At 33.2% G+C, this 24,003-nt stretch overlaps 2 protein-coding genes across 3 annotated transcripts in view; one reads left to right on the top strand and one right to left on the bottom strand.

The window, feature by feature from the left end:
* LOC119071251 (UPF0489 protein C5orf22 homolog) overlaps positions 1–4,335 on the bottom strand; it is an 11,779-nt gene extending 7,444 nt beyond the window's left edge. For both annotated transcript variants that reach the window (XM_037176089.1, XM_037176090.1), the window contains exon 1: positions 4,082–4,335. The gene's annotated coding sequence lies outside the window, so the exon portion shown is untranslated. The remainder of the gene's footprint in view (positions 1–4,081) is intronic.
* LOC119071239 (dual specificity protein phosphatase Mpk3) lies at positions 3,334–24,003 on the top strand. Its single transcript, XM_037176074.1, has 4 exons — positions 3,334–3,947; positions 20,834–20,951; positions 21,041–21,360; positions 21,430–24,003. Exons 1-4 carry the CDS (start codon positions 3,584–3,586, stop codon positions 21,849–21,851), a joined length of 1,224 nt encoding a protein of 407 aa, XP_037031969.1. The 5' UTR covers positions 3,334–3,583; the 3' UTR covers positions 21,852–24,003.

The raw sequence follows: 24,003 nt of genomic DNA, 5'->3' as shown, positions 1-24,003 counted from the left end.
GTAATCAGCTGATGTCTGTCATTAAGAGTGAATTCTCCAAAACTTCGAACAGTCGATTCACTATTTTCTAATAATTTATGAAGTTAAATTTTAGAATTTTGGTACGTTTCGTCGGTCTGTCCTCTACAAAAAAATTTCTATGAGACATCTCCTGGCTGTATCAAGTTAGTTTTACTAACCTTTCCCTTTCCCCCGAACTCGACGAAGTTTTTTATTTGTAAATCCGAGAATTTGTTTCTTTATCTTTGATTGAATATAAATTTAGAGAATTGCTGGTTTTACTAACTATTATCTCGTAAACCTATAAATAATAAAATTCGCTCGAAAAAACGTTATTTGGGGAACATTAAAGTTCGTTGATTTTCCAACATTTGATGGATCGAGATACATTGTGAAAAATCAACTCCATTTCTATCTGGGACGGTGGGAATGGTCGAGTGGGGTGTCAATGGATAGAGCTTGAAGTAAGCAACAAAACTTCGGGTTAGAGCTTCCTGTTACTAACTTTCCCAGCCGCACAGAGCTCTTTAAAAATTTTTGTTTTTTCGAGGTTTTTCACTTGTTGCGGTGGCTGGGATGACCGAATATCTGCGTTTATTGGTCAATAATATTCAGCTCATTGACCTTCATAAATGTGCACAATTTGACATTATTCACTCTTAAGAATAGATGTGAAAATGTAAGCTATGCGAGAAATGTTTTGTAGATTCTTTGTTCCAGTCGAACAAAAAGTCGATAACTGCAAAAAAAATTTGTAGGTAACGAAATTTCAGGGTGGACGCAGCACAAATACATTAGAACCTAAAAATGGCCTTTTGTAAATTTATTATTATATCGCCTTATTGTAGTCGTCGACGTCGATCTGTGATGGCCAACTTAAAAAGAAAAATTAATTGCTCAGCTAGTTGAACGAATAAAACCGCACGCTTCTTAGTTGTGTCATGGAACTACAGACTTAACTTCAGATTTAAACAAAAGTTGTAGAAAATTCATACAAACGGTCCTCTATTTGGCAGACGTCACTACGACCACTCAGCCTTGCTGTGCGTTGTACGGCACTATACAGACCATTTGTCTACCTACACAGACATTTCTAATGGATTTGAGGTTTGAATGAAAATGTAATAAATTACAACCACACATCAATACACTGACGGCGTACCCTGCATGAATTTCTAATACTGCTAATAATAGGATGTATCAATTTACTAATTGATTTAATTAGTTCTGAAATGTCTTTATGCCATTCATTCTATACATATTTTAAACAAATTCAAAAACCAATTTATCTGCGACCTTTCCCCGTAAAAGAGTTACCATTTTTTGTTAGATTTTTGGTTACTATTAGTATTAGTTCAGTTGAAGATACCGTAAATGAAAAATGTCCGAAAATTCCTCAGAGTTTGGTCCAAGTATACTATTTCTTCATCACCAGTGACATTCCGAAAAAATTACAATCGAAACGATTCAGTGATGGAATGTCACATCATCGTAAGAATACGTATTTTTATGAATGAATTCAACTAACGACTTTCATGACATACACAATTTTGTATGTTAATGAATTAAAGATGTGGGCTATAAGTTGTCAAATGTGGGTATCTGGTAAAAGTATTCCAAGCTAAATTTATGTTGAAATTGAACTAAGAGTCAAACCAACGTTCCATACAATTTTTTTGAGTATAATTACAACATTACGCACGTCATTTGTACACCAATCACAATTTTTTTTTCGGTTAGCTATATTTAAGGCAATTAAGTTAAATGTTTCTTAGGATTTAGATAAAATTATTCTTATCGCACAGTGTTAGTATAAACGCAATCATTCGAACTTTCGACGTCACAACCAGACCCAAAATTTATGGAAACGATTGCGTGACTCATTAAAGTTCACATCATAACGCTGGCATCACAATCAAAGCATTTATTTTTCGCCTTTACGGCTAAAAAGCAAAAAAAGAAAACTAAAAATAAAACATTTTCTCGTATCAAGAATTTGACTATACAGGCTTGGTTTCCTTTATCCATTTAGGTTGAATTTAAAAGGCAATATAATTTTCTAGCGTCATTTCATTAATAAAACTGTTATATATGGTTCGCTTCGCATAAAATCGCCATCATCATCATCATCACCAAACTATACATTCCCTAAAATTTAATGCCGTACCACGTTTAATGTCAAATGACGTCACTGTTTCTTTTTTCAGCGTGTGTAGTATTTTATCTCGTTGAAATGGGCTTTGATCTCCACCCGACGCCCAAGTCGTTTTAATATTAATGAATGCGAACATCGTCTGCACACACAAACAAAATATACGAAGCCCATCCAAAAGCATTTTGTAGATTTTTTTTTAAGTAATTCACGTTTTCGTGCAAATTTTAGTACTCCCACGCAATTTAATTGAATCGGTTCGGAACAAACTACGAAGATGGTTGTTGATCGATTTGTGAGCCCAGGTACTTATTACAGTAATATTTAACGGACAGCGAGCATATATCACCAGTTTGTTACTTGTGTCGTCGAAACACTTCTAAGATATTGACACAAAATACTCCAATAGTTTTGATGTAATGTATGTTGCTATTTAGGCTATATTAGTCAGGGTCAGAGCTAATCATTCTTTGGGTCGTTGTTTGGGTCGATAACGCATAAGACATAGTACCTAGATTAGATTCTTATTTGATATGCTGTGAATGGCTTTTTTTATTAAAGGGAGTGGGTGTAGACAAGAAATAGTAAATACTACGAGCATTTCAATTGATCAACGCATTCATTGATAAAGGCGACAAGTATTTAAACTGAAAACGCGATTATTCATTGAAGTCTCACATAGATGAGGCTCTTTCACACCGAACTCCCTCATTCAATTTTCTATTCAGTTTCCCATCACCGCACACTACAAAAATTACATATTTCATTCAAGTATAACAATAATCGACCAAACCAAATATCGAATAGCATTTTCTGAAGCTTTTCTCAATGTCAACGAATTCGCGAAACAAAAATATTGACGTATACCAGTGAACGACAGAGAAAACAACAAAAACACATAAATCTCATCGTTTGGCGCTTTTTGAATGAAATGAATGAAATGACGTTATCAGAAGCGTGCGATAACCATGTGATTTAAAGTACATACATGCAAAGTGTCTGTATATAAACGGACGGAATACACATAATGAAAATAATAAACTTAAGTATGCGTAGGGAACTTTCTCATACGATAGAATCACAGAAATGGATGAACGAAATGGTTTGACTGTGTGTGTATCGATATTTGAGTGTAGTAATTTAGGAGTGGTACTTGGGTTAGTTGGTTAGCTGTTTTTCTCTTTCGTTGGATTCAATGTTTCGTAGAGTGTCGACGGTGTACGTTGTTCCGCGTGATTTTCTATAATTCCGTTCATGTAGAATATACATACTTGTAAACAAGGGATTTTCCAACTAAACATAAAACGAACAAAACATTTTCCTATCGCGATTGTGAAAATTGTGAATTTTAGTTTACGCAAACAATTTGGTTGAACCAATTTGCAGTTGAATTTTATTTGAAAACTTTAATTAAAATTCAAGAACAACAAAATGCCAGAAACTGAAGTGGAACTTGTATCAAAAGAGTGGTTATTGAAAGAGCTACGTTCAGCTACAAAAATTCTTATCATATTGGACTGTCGTAGTTCAAATGAATACCAGGAAGGTCACATCCGTTCAGCTGTGAATTTTTCGATTCCCAGCATTATGCTGAGACGTTTGGCAAATGGAAAAATTGATTTAACATCAACGATAAAATGTAAAATGCTAAAACAACGCATTCAGACTGCATACAATGATAGCTTGTTTGTGCTATACAACGATAATTTGGAATTGAATTGTGATGCGATGAGCACAATTAACGTGTTGCTGAGACGTTTGAAACAAGATGGCTGCCATGCTGTATGCCTTGAAGGTAAATGATCGAATTATAAGTGTATTTTCTTCGGTTGTTTTTTTTTCTTTTATTTGTTTGATGCTCACATTGAATACAAAATGCACAGCGCCGTTATCAAGTCAATTAATTTTTTATGAAATGGTCGTTCTTACCTGTGTACACTTTAGTCGTAATTGAATGATGTGCGACCTACACAACAATCCTTTTTCGAATTTACTACACTGGGTGTAACAAATAACCACTTTTCACTAAATTGTATTTTACTCTCAAAATGCTCCAATAATAATAATTACAACAAATGTGGTTTGTTAATGCGTGGGCACCAACAAAGTCTTCAAGTGAATCTCACACACATATAAGTTGACCAAATTCTCAGTTAAAACAAAATTGAATGAAATTGAATGCATTGGACTCGGATCGGTTTGAATGTATTCGAGCTGAACATATAATCGCGTTGTTCCATTACGGCCTATACGTTCTTCCTATATGTGATGGAAATGTTGAAAAAATGAGAAGACTTTGGGGTATAGAGCACCACAAAAACTTGGTGGTGTTCATTTGATGAATAAAAGGTTTAGTTTTACTTCAGAGTTTGACTACAGACAAAAAATATTTTCCATTTTCTCTCTAAGCTCTCTAAGCATTCATGGCTTAACATAAACATTGAATATCGCGAAGTTACGATTAAAGTGTTTTCAGGTGTTTAATTCAAAATTGTCGTCGACTATTGTCGTCGACCAGCTCCAGTCACTTACCTTAATTGCTATCTTTGATGCAATTATTATAGTTGGAATGCCATAACAGAAAAACGAGGGAGTCTCATAAGCATATTAATTACATCTTCATCAAATACTAAGATAATTTAACTGGCTTGAACGGCTTGTCTTAATGAAGGTCAATTAAGTTAATTTAGTTGATTTTCTTAAAGACCATCATGCCCGTTGTATGGGTCCCGTACTATAAAATGAAGAATTTTGTAAAGAGAAATTTCAAATTATGAATCACGGAGTCATTCTACGATAATGCCACACTCGCAGATCGCAGGTCGTAAAAGAATTTCTATTTAGTAATCTACTTCAGTCAAATGTCATAGAAATGAAATGTAACTTATGATCTGTAGCTTTGATAGAATCGGAGTTACGATAAAAAAAAAGTAAGTCTTACAGGTGAGACACCTGCACGTGAAATGACTCACTGATCTTCAATTTTTATGTTTCAAAAATCGTTTCTTACAAACAACGTCTACACTGCAACCTCCTTTTATTTGAAAGAGAATTAATTTAAAAGTGGGGTGCTGTGGAGGACTAGTTAATATGTAAACACATTTGTTCATAAAATGTATTGAAGTTTAAAGGGGATTTGTGCTCAAACATACGCTTTATTAGTTTTTTAAGTTTCAAATCATCTGTTTTCAGTTTTATTTTAAGAATACCTCATTTGTGTCGTAACATTTACTTACTAAAACATTGATCAAATGTAACTTTATAGAGACTAATTGTTCCGAACGAGAAGAGGTTCATTTTAGAACCTATTCATTCTTACATTTTTGCTGTAGATCTAGATACATCTAGATTTAAAAACGTGCAAATAAACAAAAAGCCTGTCTTTCAACGCTAAGCAGATATTTCACCACTGTTCGTTGCTGTTACGTGATATTATCTCAGCGATTTTCCTTTTAATGAACTAAAAATATTATCACGCGTAATGTCTCTATTAATAAAACTAATTATAATATGGCACCTCTATGCCTCACCACCGTAAACATCTAGTTTACCATCTTAAAGAAAATATTTATTTTACAATGTCTAATAACGAACATTTCAACATCCTTTTTCCCAATTTGCCGCTGTTTTTCTTTTATTTTCTTCCGAATTTGTTTACAGAAAAACGTTTTGGTGGATCTGGTTTCGCCAGAATATATTATAATCACTGGTGTATGTATGTTTGTATACTTCTTTCGTGTAATTTGCTTTTCACAAGATTATTATCGGTGTCTGCGTTTTGTTGAAAAGACCCGAGCGAATCTCTTACTAACCGTTTTATTTTTAAATTCATTCAAGGACTACAATCAGTCGTAAATTGCGTAAACATTCATTGATGTGCTCAGTATTGATCATTGCTTATGAAGTGAATGAATTGAAATTTCTGGAATCAATTGTTGTGGCAATGTAATTTTCCACATAGAAGTCCCGTAAAATCCCACTATTCAATCACAATAAACAATTTTAGTCTACTGTTGAAGATCTTGCGAGTCAATCAAAACTTGTTGCGTAATGGATTTTAGTATATTTTTATAGCACTAGGGTTGTAAACTACTCCATGTTTTGTAGTTTGTGTGTAGAATGTTACATGCATTGCTCAGGAAAAAGACAAAAAAAGATCTCGTTTTGTGTGACCTTAACTTCACCTCGGACAACAACAGCATTTTCTCTTTCCAACAAAACTTTTTACTATCGACACCGCTTTTGCCCCAAGGCCCATTTGAGACACTAATTTTATCATGTTTTATAGCTGCCACATCCCTAAATGCAGTTTCCAACCATAAATAAAGTTTTTATATTGACTTTCGCAATGTGCGAAACGAGCGTTAAATGGCTCATGGAAACTTTAGCTATTACATCCATCGAAAAAAAGACAACAAGCTGTTACGTGGAAAACTATATTCAATCGAAAAGTAACAATAGCAAATTATTGTTGTTTTTTTCTTCATCTCTTTGTAGAGTGCAAAGAACGCTATACACAGTGTGTGTACCCACTTAGTATTGCAACTTCTTTCATTGTTATGTACAATTACGTTGTTAAGATACATTTTATTCAGGTATTTTTCCCATTAAAATATAGTGCTCATTGTCCCTCAAAGTATCTTCTTTCTCGGAATGATTGAATAAACCATTTTTCGTTTATTATTTTCCCATTGCCTTTGTAAATTCGATATCTATAACCGAGAAGCGTTCTTTGTGAATGAATAATAGATATGTAGTTTATCGACAGTGCTCCGGCTGTTTGGTCCTCCTTTGACTTATTTATGTGATCAAAACAGAATTTCTGATGTGGAAACTCTAATTGTATCTATGCGTTTAGTTTCTCATATCATGACAATATATATACGCAAGAATCAGCAAAACTGAATTGTTTTCCAGAGTGAAGTAGATAACAGATTCCAATGGATTTAATAGTTCAATTCGACCTACATGAGTATGAGTACCCGTTGAAATTCAATTATAAGCGAATAAATCAGCATGCAGTATAACGTTAGAACAATGTTTCAAATTCAACTGAAAGTGATAGCGCTAATACGATGCAATAAACGGGGCAATAAATTGCATTTTGGCTCGCATTTAGTCATTTTATTTCGAAATAGCGTTCCAGTTTTTTTTTTCGCGGTTAACAAATCATTCACCATTTAAATTGTGTTTACCATTCTGTCCGAATCCTACATGACATTAAAATAATAAATTTTAATTTCTGTTTATTTAAGTTACATTTTGCTCTGTTGGTGAATACAATGTAGTTTTGTTATTTAAAACGAAATTAGGCGACATTTTCAGTTGATTATAAATCATTTTGATAATGCAAAATTGTTCTCTCGTTTACTGGATTTTCACTTGCACCTATTTCTGTGCAGAATTTTGTCTTGTCAACATTTTATTTGGCTCGGAAATTTTCTTTTTGTCGTTGAGTATTTTCCACTGAACTGTATTGTTGTGGAATGCTCAGACCCCGAAATATTATGTGCACCAAATAAATCTTTGTTCTCCAGCATTCCCTCATACAAACAATGTTACTGTGAGAAAGCTGCTCTTTTTCGAAAAAAAAAGAAAAAGAAAAACAATAAATAAAATCAAGTTGTACTACATAAACCACATTTTTCCCATATTAAATCAATAAACCAGATTATATGTTTACTGAAGCATCTACTTAATCAGTGTTCAACATTATACGATTGCAATTCTGTAGCATTCGAGACGCGTCTCATCTTTCTCATAATCGCCAGAAGAAGTTTGTTTCTATACTCTTTATGGACATTGACCGCATAACTTAATGTTTTTTAAGCGTTTAAGTGAATAATTAAGAGGCGACGTAAATAGTAAAGGAAAATAATCGTAAGGTAAAAGGAATTTCCACACACACAAGCCTAACAATTTTGAATGTCAATAACACCCGGGGATCACCATACCGAATGCTGCAAAATATAGACGAAATAATTAAATTATTACCTATACACATTCCTCTCATCAAAATATATACATATCGAATATCAGGGCGACATAATGTCGATAAACTAATAAATAATTTACAGAAACGTATCCACGAAGTCGCTGCAGAGTGTGTGTAGTGTATACACACTGGTTACATACACGAAATAAACCATGCAAGCCGTTTTTATAACGAATTTCAAGATGAATTTCTTCGGAAACCTTTTTTTTTCTTCTCTCATAAGTTGTTTTAAATTCAAAGAAGAAGATCAAGTCTCCGTTTCGTCGATAGAAATGATGAAAGATTCAAAAATCTGTTTACAGAAATGATTATTCACAAAATGTATTTTTCTTTCCGTTGTCAGTAGTAGTGTCTTGTGTATATCATATACTCAAGATGTGTATTATGCAAAGTACATCCAAACTTGTGAGAAGTAAAATGTAACATATTCACATATTATGTGTTAAAAGACGTGGAGGTGATTGCTTTTTGAATGAATGTTTTGTACTCTCCATATGCACAGGAAATGTATTCTTTTCCATAACTTTAAGAATTTGTTGTTTTACAAGATTTCACTAACACACTCGCTTATGACCCCTTGTGGTATATGTGTGGGTAGGATCAGTCTTTTTTTTTCGTATCGTGAATTAAAAATCAAAAAAAAAAATCATCTTTTTCAGTTGAATTCTGAATACTTGGAAAAAACTTGCTCATATAGGTTACATCATAATTGAAGAAGTTTTAGTTGATATTACATTATCTTAAATGAACATCGCATTTTCTCTGTCGGCGGACTATAAACCATACAAATAATTTTGGGCATAATTCAATTAATTGCTTCATTTAAATTTTTCTCTGTCTTTGAACTCTATAAATTAGCCGTGCATAAAATTCCTCGATAATTACAAAATTGTCCTTGTGGTTTCTTTTTTGGGAAAAATTTTTTTTTTGTAGAAAATAAAAATTCTCAAAGAATTTCCATTGTTAGACTCGTTGATAATTTAAGCTCATTGTAGGTTAAATAATGTCTGTGAAAGCAGTTAGGTACCCTTACATTTGTACTTGAGAGGCTTTTGCTTAGATGGTAAATAATATTTTATTATTCAGTAATTTTCTAACAAAGCCAACGTCAAGAACCATCATCGCATCATAACATAAAGTTGATGTTGTGTCTGAATTATTAATTATTTTTTCTAAAAATTCTATTTCTTGTGTTACAAACTCGTCGACGGATTATATTCCACCTTCAATTGAGTTATTTAGGCCATTCGAAATAAAACGGGACGAAGGTTATTCCAGCTATATAATGTTTGTTTCCAACTGCGGATGCTCTGTGCAGCAGTTATCAGAAAATTATTGGGAAGGTTGTTGGATGCGAATATATAATCGTTTCATGCGAAATATATCGCAAACAGACATCAGATTCTGTGTATGGCAACCGGATGGGGTCAAAACACAAGTTGGGGTGAATGAAGGTAAAAAAAATAAATAAATCGATGAGTTGATTTTTCGTATGCCACACTGATTGCAAGCAAACATAAATAATAAAAGTTTGGAGAAAAGGTTATCTGTGGCATTATCTGTATCGAAGTTCTGTGGAAAAGGTCAGATTTGAGTAAATAGTTTTGAGAATTTTGTTTTTATCTGATATTTTGTTGAGTTAGTTAGTTTCTTTGAACTCATGGCTGCGCTAAATGGTTTCCATTTTCGTTCTTGTTACTTGATGTTGATAACAATTTTTGTTTATCTACTAAACAGTAGTTGTCTATGATCTTTGGTCATTAGCACCCTTCTAATAATTTACGCTTGTTTGCCATACAATCTCGGAGAAGATGCAAGATGAAGAGTTAGTTAGCTTAATTAAAACGAATGAAAATGTGAAATATTTTGCCAAGCCCATTAGCACACTGGTGATAATTACATTTTCCGATTATTTATTTCTTATTTTGCGATGATGGTATGGAATGTGGATGTACTTCCTATACATATTATGCATTGCATACCGGTGGAACTTATTTCTTTGAATCGATCGTAAAATATTTTTAACACAATCCATTCCGAATCGGATATGAGTTGAAAATTCTTTCTGAATGGTATCACCGTTGAGCTGCAGGGGTCATTATTATTGCAAGCCGTATAATGGAGTAAAAATTTCCGCCACATCGCATAAACTATAACAATTAATTAATTATTCATGAGTGGGGAGATTAAAAACATTTCTCTTAAATGTGTGTGCATTGCATACATTATCTAACGCGAGAAAAAAGAAAACTGTGTCGTTTCCTATTCTAATTAGTGATATCTTTTGCTGTATGGTCTGAATTGAAATTTTAGAATGTTTGCTCCGTTTCAACGCAATATTTTCTTCTTATAATGCATAACACATTTCCTGAATAAAATATAATGTTCATTTGTGTTACGCTAATTTAAGTGTGTTTACAGCGTAATCATTATTTAATTAGAGTGAAAATAATTAGCGCTTAACAGTTGTTTATTGAATCGTAATTGATAGGTATCTGGTTCGGTTGACATGACTTGTCATTTATATATACGTATATCCGTTGTTATCAATGAAAAAAAAAATAATAATTTGCGATACAAATTTTTCGAGTAACAATTTATTTTATTGTTCACACAGCAACGACAGCGTTGATTATTTCGTTTTGTTTATTTTTCTGTATCCGGACTTATTGAAGGAAAAAAAAAATTCTGAAGAGCTCTTCAATTTTAACATATGGCAACTCGTGGGTATTTCACAACAAACTTTTTAAAATTTGTTTTTTTTTTTCTTTCGACTAATTCACACGAAACACAACTCAGCTGTTGGAACACTTTGTGCCAATTTTAATTTGTATAATGAATCATTCAACAAATTCTTATTTTTGAATGTAATCGGATAGACCAAAATGTTATTGGTCAATTTGTTATAAAGAGTCATCAATATTACGATGATCTTATTTCCTGTGGTTTCTCGCAAACCTACGGACAAACAAAAAAAAATCAAATATTTCCAATTTCCATTTGAAACAATAAAACGATAATTTATTTCGTTGAAATTTTGAACTGAAAGATAATGACTTACACCTCTAATATACCTCTAAATTGTACAACGGCCTTCCTACTTAAAAAAAAAAAAAAACACAAAAAAAGAACAAACGAAAATCAATCTATGAGTGATGTTTAACTGTTAACATAAACAATAAACAACATTCCTTCATAATTATTTCGTTCAAAGAATATTTTATCACTAAGCCACAAAATTTCTAAACAATGTTTTTCATTTATTGGATATAATATCTATCTACCTTTCGGTGTGTATGCATATATACGTTTCGTTTTGACAGCGTAGGCGTTTATTCAATTTAATTTTAAAATTGATATTTAAACCATTTATGTGTTCGCATAGCACTAGATGTAGCTTTCCACCTACCTTAGTAAAAGCCATAATGGAAAACCATAAAACCATTGCTTCGACGTGTGTATATACGACACATATCAGAAATAATTTATAAACATAACTCTCCATATATGCAATTAATAAATGTGACAACATAGTAACACTGATAAAATATCATTCATTGAAAAAAAACGCGAGGCACATATTAAAATATTCAACTAAAAACCCAAGCCTTCACCTAAACTCCCACACACCAGTACACAACGTTTTTTTTTTGCTTGCTTTCGGAATTGTATACTAGGTATATTTATGTTTTACATAGCTGTACTCCATATCAATACTATGTACATAAGGTAGTCTATGCATAATGAAAAAAAAAAGTTTTCATAGAAAAGCGCAAGCGCTTTCCAATTTGAAGGAAAAAGCCATGCTAGTATCAGATGATTCATGTTGCCAAATTTACACCCTCTGCCCTTCTTCCTTGCTTTCTTCTGGGAAAGCACACCATCGCAATACCTTTTCTTTTCAGACGGTGGTGTATGTTTTTCTATATAGCTAAAAGAAAGTGAAGGTTGTTTGGTTGTTCTAAATACTATTTCATTGAGCAATTTGAGCAGTAAAAATGGCTGGTCATCTGCTATCGACAATGACGACAAGAATAAGCAATAATCCCTGCCATATGTTCTTCTACATTTAGCGAAATGAATGGTTGAAGTGATAGATTTTGCAATTTTCTTTACATAAATCAATTAACAGATTTAGAGATATTGGTCTGATACACTTGCCGTTTCCTTAAGGTCGATAAAAAATAAAATGAGTCCCAGACAGTGGTACTCGCGAGCAGTCGGGAAAGCTTGCTGGGAAAATGTGTGTATCCAAATCAGAATTTAGCCCACATTTTATCAGTTTAATTGTGTATGGTTGTGTTCACGTATGAAGTATATGTATAAAATATACACCAGCACAAGAATTAGGGGATTCATGCTAGCTGTATTGTGCACAAAAATACAAGGGAATCTTCATATCATTAAAATGTAACCCTGAAGGCTGAAACGTATATATTTTTCTTCTTCTTTTTTTCACCGTGCCTATATAGATATGCTTCGTAGTATATGCACAATGAATAACAAAACGCTTTGATGGTATATAACATTATATTCGGGTACACCATCAAAACATAAGTTTTATCTCTGTCTAATAATCGACAAAATGAATGCCTGAGTGCTTTCATTCATGCTCGCAACCGAAATTATTTACTTTCATTGATCAAAAAGCAGATTGTTCTTCTTGTTGGGTGTTTTTTTTTTCTAGTTTATTTTGAAATTCAATTTTCGGTTTTGTGTGGGTGGTTCGGATACGATATTGGCGGTAGAAAATGTTTGCTTTACCTAAAACGTTAATTCTTTGTGGTTAGTTTATGTTTTTTTTTCTCGTCTTTTTTTTGAAGAAGAGTTTAACATTGAATGAAAAAATTCACGTTTTCGATCTGTTTCCTCTTTAGGTTCATTTATTTATTTTTATATAAAAATGAATGAACGAATCAATGAATGAGTTGTGTTGGTAACAACAACAATTACATTAATATTATAGCACGTTAGGTAAAATGTACAATCCTTCAATATTTCACTGTATGTCTGGATGTAAGAAATACAGATAGACTCTCGTATTGTACATGCACAAAAGCACTAAGAAATGTTGTGAATTTAGACAATTTATAGATAGTAATAGTTCTCTCTAGAGAAACTCCCAAAGAACCTCTAGTTGCTGCAGCTAATGGAAATGTCTCATTCACATTAACTTCACGTGTTACTTTATTTTATTCGTCACATAGTCCGGCCATGACTTTCGAAATTTAAATGAGTCTGAACCGATGAGCTCTGGAGGTAAATTGATATGTTATCTATGGTCACTGATACAGTGTATCAGGTGTAAATATATACCTATTTCCGTTGATATCTTAAAAATTCCATGCCGAGAGTTACTGATTACGAGCAATGTGAATGATATTTTGAGGAATACGAATGTACTCTACTCTGGTTGTTATAAAAATATGGCGTTATCAGTTATTGTTCTCCAATCTATACCCGTGCCGTCAACTAATATTGAATGAAAAAAAAATTGTAGCCGTGTTTATCGCCGGTGATAATAAAGCGAAGAACAACAAACACCGGATAAGATTACGAATTTGTCAATTGTTTCAACTTTGAATTACAGAACACATGAACTACATACTTGGGTTTTTATTGTGTCCAGTCAAACTACAGAGTTCGAAGATTCGTGATATATTTTTCCGTATCAGTTCAGGTACTTTACCTCTGATTACTGAGAATGACAATGCATGACGGGATGGTTTTTTTTTACTTCAGACAGAATCATATCTTTTTTGTAGTTACCAGAAGTAACTGGGAAATTCTGACTCAAATCCGATTATTTCACTTGATATTGGACAATATTATCAGCTCTTTCCGTTATTAGTCGGCTTAATTTTAATATTTGACTCAAACTTTGAGTTAGCTCCCAAACCAACACGGTATCAATTAATCGAGCATATAACTTTATACTGTGAAAAAAGAGGCATGTGATACTTATATACCTCCTACCTACTCTCTGTACAACTTCAAAGAAATTTTTTTCTTTCATTAAATGAAAGCAAAAAGATGTAATAATTCAAAATTGCACTCAACAAGAGAAGCAGAAAAAACAAGACAAGCGAAAGTATTTTACATTAATGAACGATGTTTGACTAATTTAAATGCAAATAATATCAATTTTATGAATGAACGTTATTTACCGCATCAAGATGGCTTGCCATTCATACGAATTTACTTTCAAAATTGTGAATCAAGCACACTAACTCACGGCTGATGGTATGGTTTTCGATATTCACATTACAACAATCGCGTTGTGACTTTATTTTTTAGTTGTGTGATATCGATATGAATATTGCATGTATGATTGTTTTATTTTAGTATACGTTTTATAGTTACACAGACACGCTAGCCGTACTCCACTTGAGGTATTATCTATGCAAAGTGTAAAATGGAAATTCCTGTGAATATAATATAATGTGTTTTGCGTTACTTCTGGTACTGGTTTTCCATGTTTCAGCACGGTACATGAGTATGTGGGATGTGTACGTTTGATTGAGATTTTGCAGCAATTATATACGATAATCGTAAGCAATTTGAACTCAATCAATTTTGAGTGTTTTTTTTTTCAAGAGAAAATCTTTTATTTTCTGCCAACATGATTACATGTAAGCTGGAAAGTGAGTTTTTCATTGAGTTTTCTAATGGGTGGTCTGTGACTGTGTGTGGGTGGGATCCACTTATGTTTCATTCCGTTGCTGACGTATTTCGTCCAAGCTCTGAGTCACAAGCCGTGGAACTGCTCAAAGGTCTTATCAAGCTGAAATTTTAGTTTTATTCGTATTACGAAATAGCGTTTAGCTAGCCATAGTTTTCTGTCGATATAAGCTAATGACTAGGATCCCTCCGAGTTTTTTTTTAACCGCTCTTACGTCACGTAAGTTCAAAAATGTACGTTAGTAAAAACCAACTTCTCGCATTTCTAACTGAGAATGGTTTTTGAGGCAACTTTTTTCTGATGAAAGAATAACACCGTTCTTATGGTTGATTTTATGAAAATGTAGGTTGTTGACTTCACGTTTCACTTGAAACAATATCAGAAGAAATGTGGTAGAGATTCAACTATTTCCAGAGACTTATTAAAACTGACGTGGAAATTCAGCCGAGGTTAAATCACTTCGGATTGGATAATATGTAGAATCTGTTACAAATTTGAAGTAAAAGTAAAAGTTTCTCACCGCAAAAAGTTGTAAAGTTCCCAGAAAAAACCTTATTCAGTTTTTCTATACGTTTCAGCGATCGTATTACACGAAACCTCATGTGCAATTCTAAATTTATTCCGAAACGAAAAGCCGGTAGTATGAATTTTTAAAACATTCCATTGGTAATTTATGGTTCTATCAACCGGTTAAATTTATGATTTATGAAAAAAAAAATATATTTTCTGTTATTGAAAATGAATAAACATTTTTTTACGATGACAGAAAAAAAATGTATGACGACAATACTCTGCGACATCTCACCTCATGCAGATGATGTAACCAACCGAATGATTTTTATTTTAAAACAGTGACGCCGATTTTCGCTGTTAAACCGTATTCGGTTGAACACAGCATCGATTAACATTGATAATGAATTCGTGTGACTCATCACCAGTCATTTAAAATGACCGACATACGGAATCATTTACGCAAACAGCTTATCGTAAATTTACGTATATTTTGTATAGGGTATGTTACCACTAGCCAATATCGGAATTTGACGACACTGTCTCAAAATTGACATCCTATTCTTTGATTTACTTTACCATGTTATGTGTTCGGTGTGTGTGCACATATAACCACAATGGAAAAACGTGTTCAGTCCACTCTTGCACGACGTAATAAATTATAGCCAGCGAAAAACACATAAATGGAGATATAAATTGGTTGACGTCATCGGGCTATTATATGCATCCAGTCATTTAATCATTTTAATTGAAAGAAGTTAACAATAAGCAAATGACAAAAAAATTGCTATTTGTGCAAATTCTAAATATAAACTTTACAGATAAAATGGTGAATAAATGGGGAGCGTTTTGTGGCAGAGCGTTATTTCTTTCGCATTTCCAATGGTATTTCCATGGGAAAGTGTGCATCAATATTATCTGGCTCGTGGCATGAAATGAGCCGTCCAGCATGTTCACTGTGTAATTTTATATGGCTAGGGGTGCAATCACATTCCAAATGTAAAGCTAATTATTTACTCAAGTCTGCACCAAGAGAGTGACTAACTCTGTACTCACGTATTTACCTCTTCACACCGAAAGGTTGAATATTCAAGTCTTCACAAAAAATCAGTTCGTACCTATGAGCTTGTCGACTATTATTTTCCGTCGCTCGCATCATACGCTGAATGCATAAGAGCAATAAAATTTGAAGAAACCTTTTCCCATTTCGATCGTCACATTCAACAACTGGTATTGTTTCTAAGTTCAATGTACGTAATGTGGTGTGGTGTGCATTAGTGTTAGATATCTCAATTAACTTATCGCCGAACGTCAATTCGTGTTTTACGTACCTATATGTGTTTCAAAGTACAGTTTTTCTGTTTACACTGCACATTCGTATTATGAAAATTAAATGAATGAATTTAAATGAAAAACACAACACACACCAACCGCAACAATAACACATTTTATCTGCGTCATACGTATGTATTGTAGAACACGAAATAGCTACCTGAATATTCAGAGCTGTATGAATTATACGCAGATAATGAAATGATAAAAACAATCCAGACATCAATATAAAAAAAACGAAGAATTAATTGTTTAATTCAATATTTTCTCAAGAAACTAACATTAAACAACAAGCCAACATAATTATAGTAAGACCGGAAATGAAACGTATTCATTCTGATGTTTTTATTGTTCGGCAAAAAAAAAAGATTTAAAATTTGAACAGATTTTATGCCATACAAAATACTGTTTGGCTATTAAGTCTATCAATCTCCAGCGAAAAAACAACTCTCGTGCGTAACCATTTTTAAAGTCAACTCAAATATTAGTAGGGGCTATATGTAGCGTTAGTCGAATCGCATGCAATAATCATAAAGATATGCACCCGCAACCGCAAAAATTGGATCTGTTTCAATAAACAAATCGTCATCATGATAAGCATTGTCAAGTAACATTATGGCTTCATCAGTTTATGTAGTCGTTAAACTGTAGATATGGAAAATAAAAATTGTAAAAAAGTGCTGCGCCGCAAAAATTTGCCTCAATCAGTCTCCCATTAAGGATGTAATATGTTACTTAGTTACTTATAATGGTTGCTCGAACGTTTTATGAATTTGTTTATGTATTCTATGTATAATGAATCAGGTAATCAAGACCCAATATAATTTCCCATGATAATCGTGTGAAAAATGAGGCTAGCTAAGACGATGCATTAAAAATGCAAAAATTGATAGCTGGGAGTCTCGATATGATAAACACAAATCTTCCGCTTTCCGCATAAACTCCCATTTTAATCGAATAGCTTGCACGAAAATGTTCTGAAATATAAAGATCGCAAATAATGCAACCTAACCATGTCGTCGATCCGCCCAGTACCGGTCAAACTTCTACACTTTATTTGTATTCTGTATGTATGTATGAAAGCGCGCGGGTTCACGACCTTGATGAGACGTTTCAATTTGAGATATTGTAAAATTGACGATGCTATACGATCGCGCGGTAAAAAGCTGCGATGTTTGTGTTTTTGTTTAAATCTGATTTAAGATATTCATCACTTATTCATAAAAATGCTATAAATAATTCATAAATTGAACATATGTTTTCCATCAATTCGTCGAAATTCGAAAAAGGAAAATCACAGAATTATTTGTTCATTAATGATTTTTCCGGGTATCTCTGCGACTATTTACCTTTTATACACGGCCGAGCACAAAGGAAATTCTGATTCAATTTCAATGGAATTACAAATAAATCTCATTAGCATTTACAAAATCGTCTATGGACTGACATTACTGGAACCGGAAGTAATAAATAGGTTTCCGATTTACTGATATTTAAAAAAAAAGATGTGCTGTCGATGGTGCTACTATTGCAATTATTTATTTTAGTGCAAATTATATTGCATTTCATGGTCTGTCCGTTGTACAGTATTTTGTAAATTAAATGAAATGCAGCCACATATGATGCTATAAAAATTGTTCAGTTCATACAATTATAGTCATATCGTCAGTCAGGTTGTTTCATACTTTGTAATTTAAAACTTTAAAACATGTTTATATATTGGTTAGTCAGCGATTATTTATGAGTACGGCTATGATTCGTACAGTGCAATGCCGTTGTCTTTTGATATTTTTTTTTATTTTTTGAAAGAGTATTAACTCTGTTCAACGTGTTAAAGGCAATTTTGCATGTGTAAATAATTCTAAGAATAATGTTTAGCAAGCACAATCAAATGTATCTGTAGATATTCATAGCAGTCACTTTATCGTGTCATTACTATTGCCAGTATTTTTCATTACGCCTACGCAATACTTTACATCAGAAATGCGGTTTGTTTTAGGTTTCGTTTGTGGTTATGAGGCAATAATGCATTCATTATGTCGTAAAAAAATTGTTGAATGGAAGAATTAATATTGGAAGTAAAATAATTTGAATTGACAATATTTAATTGTTCGTCGTAGGATGATATAACGTTTTATAGGCATTCTATACCATAAAATCGACATTTTGCTCACTGATTTCTTGCCATATGCGAGGATGAATGATGAATGCTGTTTAGTTAGAATATCTATTCAACAATATGTGTTAAAATCCATTGTTGACCCCACTACGAAACGAAAGGAAGAAGTTTCATCTCGTTTGATACAAAATCTTTTACTTCAGCTGTTTTAACATGCATTTTAAGCCAATATTGAACGGATGTCATCGGTAATTTTTACTTTTTGTTGCTATCTGTAACAAGATGAGTAACAGTTTCGAATAGATCAATAAATATAGCTCTATAAAACAATTCATTTGATAGATTAGTAACTTTGCTGAAAATATGGATATCACGACAGAGGCTACTGCCTGGTTTATTTTACTCTGCCGTGTGGACATACAAAGAAAATACCATTGAAGTAGGAGTTGAGGAACGCCGATGAACGACTTTTTAATTGTCAATGTAGACGTGATTAACCAGTGATTAACATGAGGACAAATTAGTGATTAACCAGCATTTAATCATGGGAAACGTCGCAAAACTACAATTAATCTTGAAATATGGTGGTTAATCATGGTAAATCACTGATTAACCGTGCTTTTTCACAAAAATCATGTTGCTGATTAACCATGTTAATCACAAAAGAGTGGTTTCCCCCTCGCACTTCATTTTCTGTGTAGATCCATATTTTCAGCAAAGCTACTAATTTATCAAATGAAATGTTTTATAGAGCCGTAATTGTGATACATCTCTTGCATCGCAAGCGATTTTTTTATTTAATGATTTTTCGTTTCCTCCACGTCACCTAAGGGACTCCCATTACCTAGTTAATTTCCATTTGTCTACGTTAAAACTGCATAACATCTAAAACCTCTCTGTAATTAATTTCCCATTCGTAGAACGAAGTTTCTTTTTCTCCCTCCAATGTATATTGGGCTTTGACCTAATAAAATACAAGCGCAAATACGACATACAAGTTTATTAAAATATTTAAATTCTCAGAAATCATTAATTTTCCTGAAACACAAACTTTGATTTTAAATCATGGAAAATAAAAACTTTACGAAAACAGATAAGAGAGAACTTTAGCAACTTTTGCATATAATTTTCCGGTTGCACTGATAACCATTGCATAAGGCGCAGGCATAATAAAATCTATCTGAAAGGTGTAGCGATATTTTTTTAATTGCCATTTTATGAATAACATTACGAATAGATGAGGTCTAACAGTGCGCGGTTCCTCTTGTCGTTAACTTAAAGAATATTTTAATTACAGTATGTACAACGGTATGCGCTGCTCATGTCTGTAAAACCAGTAGTTAGAAAAATTGCTTTCCATTCAATTTTCTTAGCATGTCGTCCGTGAAGACGATGGAGTATTTGAAAAGAAATAAAAAAATAAAAATTATGAAAATGAATTCGTCCATATCGATGAATAAATTTTTTTTTTGGTACTATGTTCCTGTCGTTCACGCTCAGTTTCAATTGGAAAGAAAATGTAAAACCAAATTCAAGATCTCGATGCTTAACGATTTTATTATTGTTTATGAATGGGACAAATGGGTCTGATAATAAAATGACCTTCAGGCCAAAAATCGCTATAACAAAAATATTTTTTTTTTTTTTGTAAATGTCCCACTACGATCTCTGTACTCTTATTGTATTATACCATACGCATTGAAAATTGAATTCACTGAATGGTACTTCCGCTTATCTTTCGCTAACTTTACGAAGATTTTTTTAATGGCAACCAGACAATAGCCAAACGTTGAAAAAATGATTTATTTTCTTAACTCAATTGAATTAAGTAAGAGAAATAAGATATCTTCACATCAAATAAAAAGTGTCTGTGTTTTGTATTCAAATGTTTGTTATTTGAAAAGTATTCATCCATCCTCGTAGTGTATGTATTTGTACAATGCGACGATGACGGTGTGTTAACGGTTAAAAACTGCTATAGAAAAACAGACCTCTCTCTAAAATGGAATTTCCTTAATTATGTATGTGCGTTTTATTTTTCAGATGGTTTCACGAGTTTCCGGGATGCGTTTCCGGAATGGTGTGAGGATGATAGTGCAAACACAGATACTACACAAGTACATAGGGGAACTGCGCCCACAGAACAATTAATGGGATTAAGGTAATTCGATCAATTCATAGCGCTCATAGTACTTATGCGTGCTGTATGTCGATTATGTTCAACAATTAAACAAAAATGCTCGTACACAGATCACTGCGCATATCTACTCGTCATCCTGACTCAGCATGCTCAAGTTCGGCCGAATCGTCTGATTGTGAAAGTACAACACATCCGCAGCTAACTGAAGCGCCAGTGGAAATATTACCGGGACTGTTTTTGGGTAATGCAACGCATAGTGAAGACTCAACCGCACTAAAGAAGTACAACATTCAATACGTTCTAAATGTAACGCCGGATTTGCCCAATGTATTCGAGTCCACTGGTGGCATGCGATATTTACAAATTCCGATCACGGATCACTGGACACAAGACTTGTCTGTACATTTTCCGAATGCCATAAGTTTTATCGGTAAGTTGATGTGACCGATAGAAGCCTAATGAAACTTTCGTCTAATTGACCGTTTCTTTTGCATTTTAGATGAAGCTCGTTCGAATGGCGCCTCAGTTTTGGTGCATTGTTTGGCAGGTGTATCACGATCAGTAACAGTTACACTAGCCTACCTCATGCACGCCCGTTCGTTATGTCTGAACGATGCGTTTGCATTGGTTCGATCGCGTAAGCCGGACGTGGCCCCAAATTTCCATTTCATGGAACAATTACATTCCTTCGAAGGTCAACTAATGAAAACCAATCCAAACCGAACGCCGCTATCGGCCGATTCCAGTTACATGACACCGGACTGTGAGAAGTGTCCGCGGCCGACCAAATATTCGTGCGCCTGTTTGGAGGTGGAATGTCAGTGTATGCAGACGGATTTTTTAGGTGCGACCATAGGAGCGTCACCCGACTCTGGTATTGAATTCGACCGGTGGCCGCCGAACGACGGGACACCTAAATGAAGTCCATTTGTAGGAAAACATTTTGTCCTGCCAACGAATGCTGATGATAATTACAAACAGTAATCGCCAGTGAATCAGGAACACACAGCGCACACAGTGAACAGGATTTATTTTAAAATGTTCAATGTTGCGGTGACGAAATTTCTTCCTACGTGGTTGTGATTGTGAACAAATTTTTAAGTCGTTACGTAATTTATTCAAAATGCAATTTGCAACAGATGCACACACACTCACACACATTACATACACACATTCTAAAAGTATTCCTTTTCGTTGTTGATTTGGTATATATATCGAAAAATTATGCCTTGCCACTTTTTTGTTTTCAAATATTTGTTTTTACAACAAATGCGTTGATGTCTCAGGTCTACAAAAATTAATTTTTCTTCCATTGAATATAGCATCAAAATTGTTATCCAATAAAATCATTCAAATAAAAAAAAGCAGTTGACGATGTTGTAGTTACTGCGGTACACCTAATATAGTTACATCGAATCAGAGTAACATTCCTTGTGGTTCATTTCGTTTCTCAAAAAATCAATGCTTCCATGTCGCACAATAGAAAGTAGCATTTCAATAAGAAAAATAAATTAGTTTTAGCCTGTCGCGCACGCAACATGTTTTTTGTTACTCAATTTAAATTCAGCCAAAAACGTATGAGATCTGAGAGTTGAACTCACTCTTCCAGATCTTTATTTTTTCTACTTAACTCTATGAATAACCAACAGTTTGTAAAATCCAATTGTTCACAATTTTAGGCGTAGTTTTCGGCTCTTGAAATGATGGAAGTCTTACGACTCGAAGCGGAGAGTCTTCCAAATTGGAACGGTTTATAAAAATCAGATCATTCGCAAAAGATTTGTACGGTTCGAGTAAGGTTGTGATAAATAATTTTTTTTTCTAAAGAAAATATCGATTCCATGAATTGGAGTCATATTACAAAAACCTCATGTTCCGGCTGGAATTGTATGAAAATTACATTTTTTTAAAAATGTTTAGAGAATTTTACAAAACGAATAAAAGTTGACACTTCAGTACTATTTATTAACTAGGATTATAGACGCTGTATAGCTCGCCGAAGTCGCTTAATTTCGCAATACGTTCGTTGTGTAAGATTTCCATAAAACGCGTAACTAATCTACGAACGCATAGTTTATGCGCCACCATATAATCGGACTAAGAACTTTTTTTGTTGTTGTAGAACTTAATTTAGATTATTCGTTGCATCAGATGATTAAAATTTTATTTCAATACAGTGTGCTCATCTCTACAAAAAAAAACTTTTGACAGTTTTTTTGAGAGTTTTAAAAGTCATCGTTTTCCCAAGTCAATTAAAGGTTTACCAGTCAATCAATGGTATTTTGGCGGAAAATTTGAATTTGCTATGGCGTATTCAAATTTTGCGCCAAATTTTGACTGGAAACACGTCATTGACTGGGTACATCGATGACCTTTAAAACTATTAAAAAACTGTCAAAAGTGTTTTTTTTAGAATGAACCAACTGTACCATCTTTGAAATTGGTATGAGCAATAAAAAAATGAATTTGATGATAAGTCCAAAAGACAAAGTCCACTTAAAATTTGACCATCTATCGATTGTGAACCGGTCGACGGATTTTATTTTTTACTTAAAATGTTTTCAAAAATATATATAGTTTTACACGCACAGTATATCGTTTATCCAATAACAATTTCGACTAGCTGTAATAACAAGCCGTTTTCGATCTATGAAACATTTACAAGAAAACAATTAAAAAATGAAAACTAATTGCCCCCCTCAACAAAATTGTCTTCAATACGCACGTAAAATATAAACAAAATTTTAAGAAATGAATTTTGGATTCAAATTCATTGTTAATTAATTTAAATAAAAATTAAAGGAAAAAAGAAAAAATATTTAATGCGCATCGGCGATTATTTAAAAATTGAATCAAGTTCTAGTTATAAATAATTTAGTCCAATAATTTCGTGTTAAATGTGATTTTGTGTTCATGCTAAATATATTACACGTAAAACAAACAAAATTGAAAACTAAATTTAAAGAAACAAAAACAAAAAATCATTAAAAACCAAACATCGAAATATGTCGCTTGGGAATGTTTTCGAAATTAAAAACAGAAAAATCTTTATATAATGAAACAAATAACCATA

This window comes from Bradysia coprophila, assembly GCF_014529535.1.
Source record: "Bradysia coprophila strain Holo2 chromosome IV unlocalized genomic scaffold, BU_Bcop_v1 contig_144, whole genome shotgun sequence".
NCBI lineage: Eukaryota > Metazoa > Arthropoda > Insecta > Diptera > Sciaridae > Bradysia > Bradysia coprophila.
Note: the sequence above shows the minus strand (reverse complement) of the source record. Positions and strands in the feature narration are given on the sequence as shown.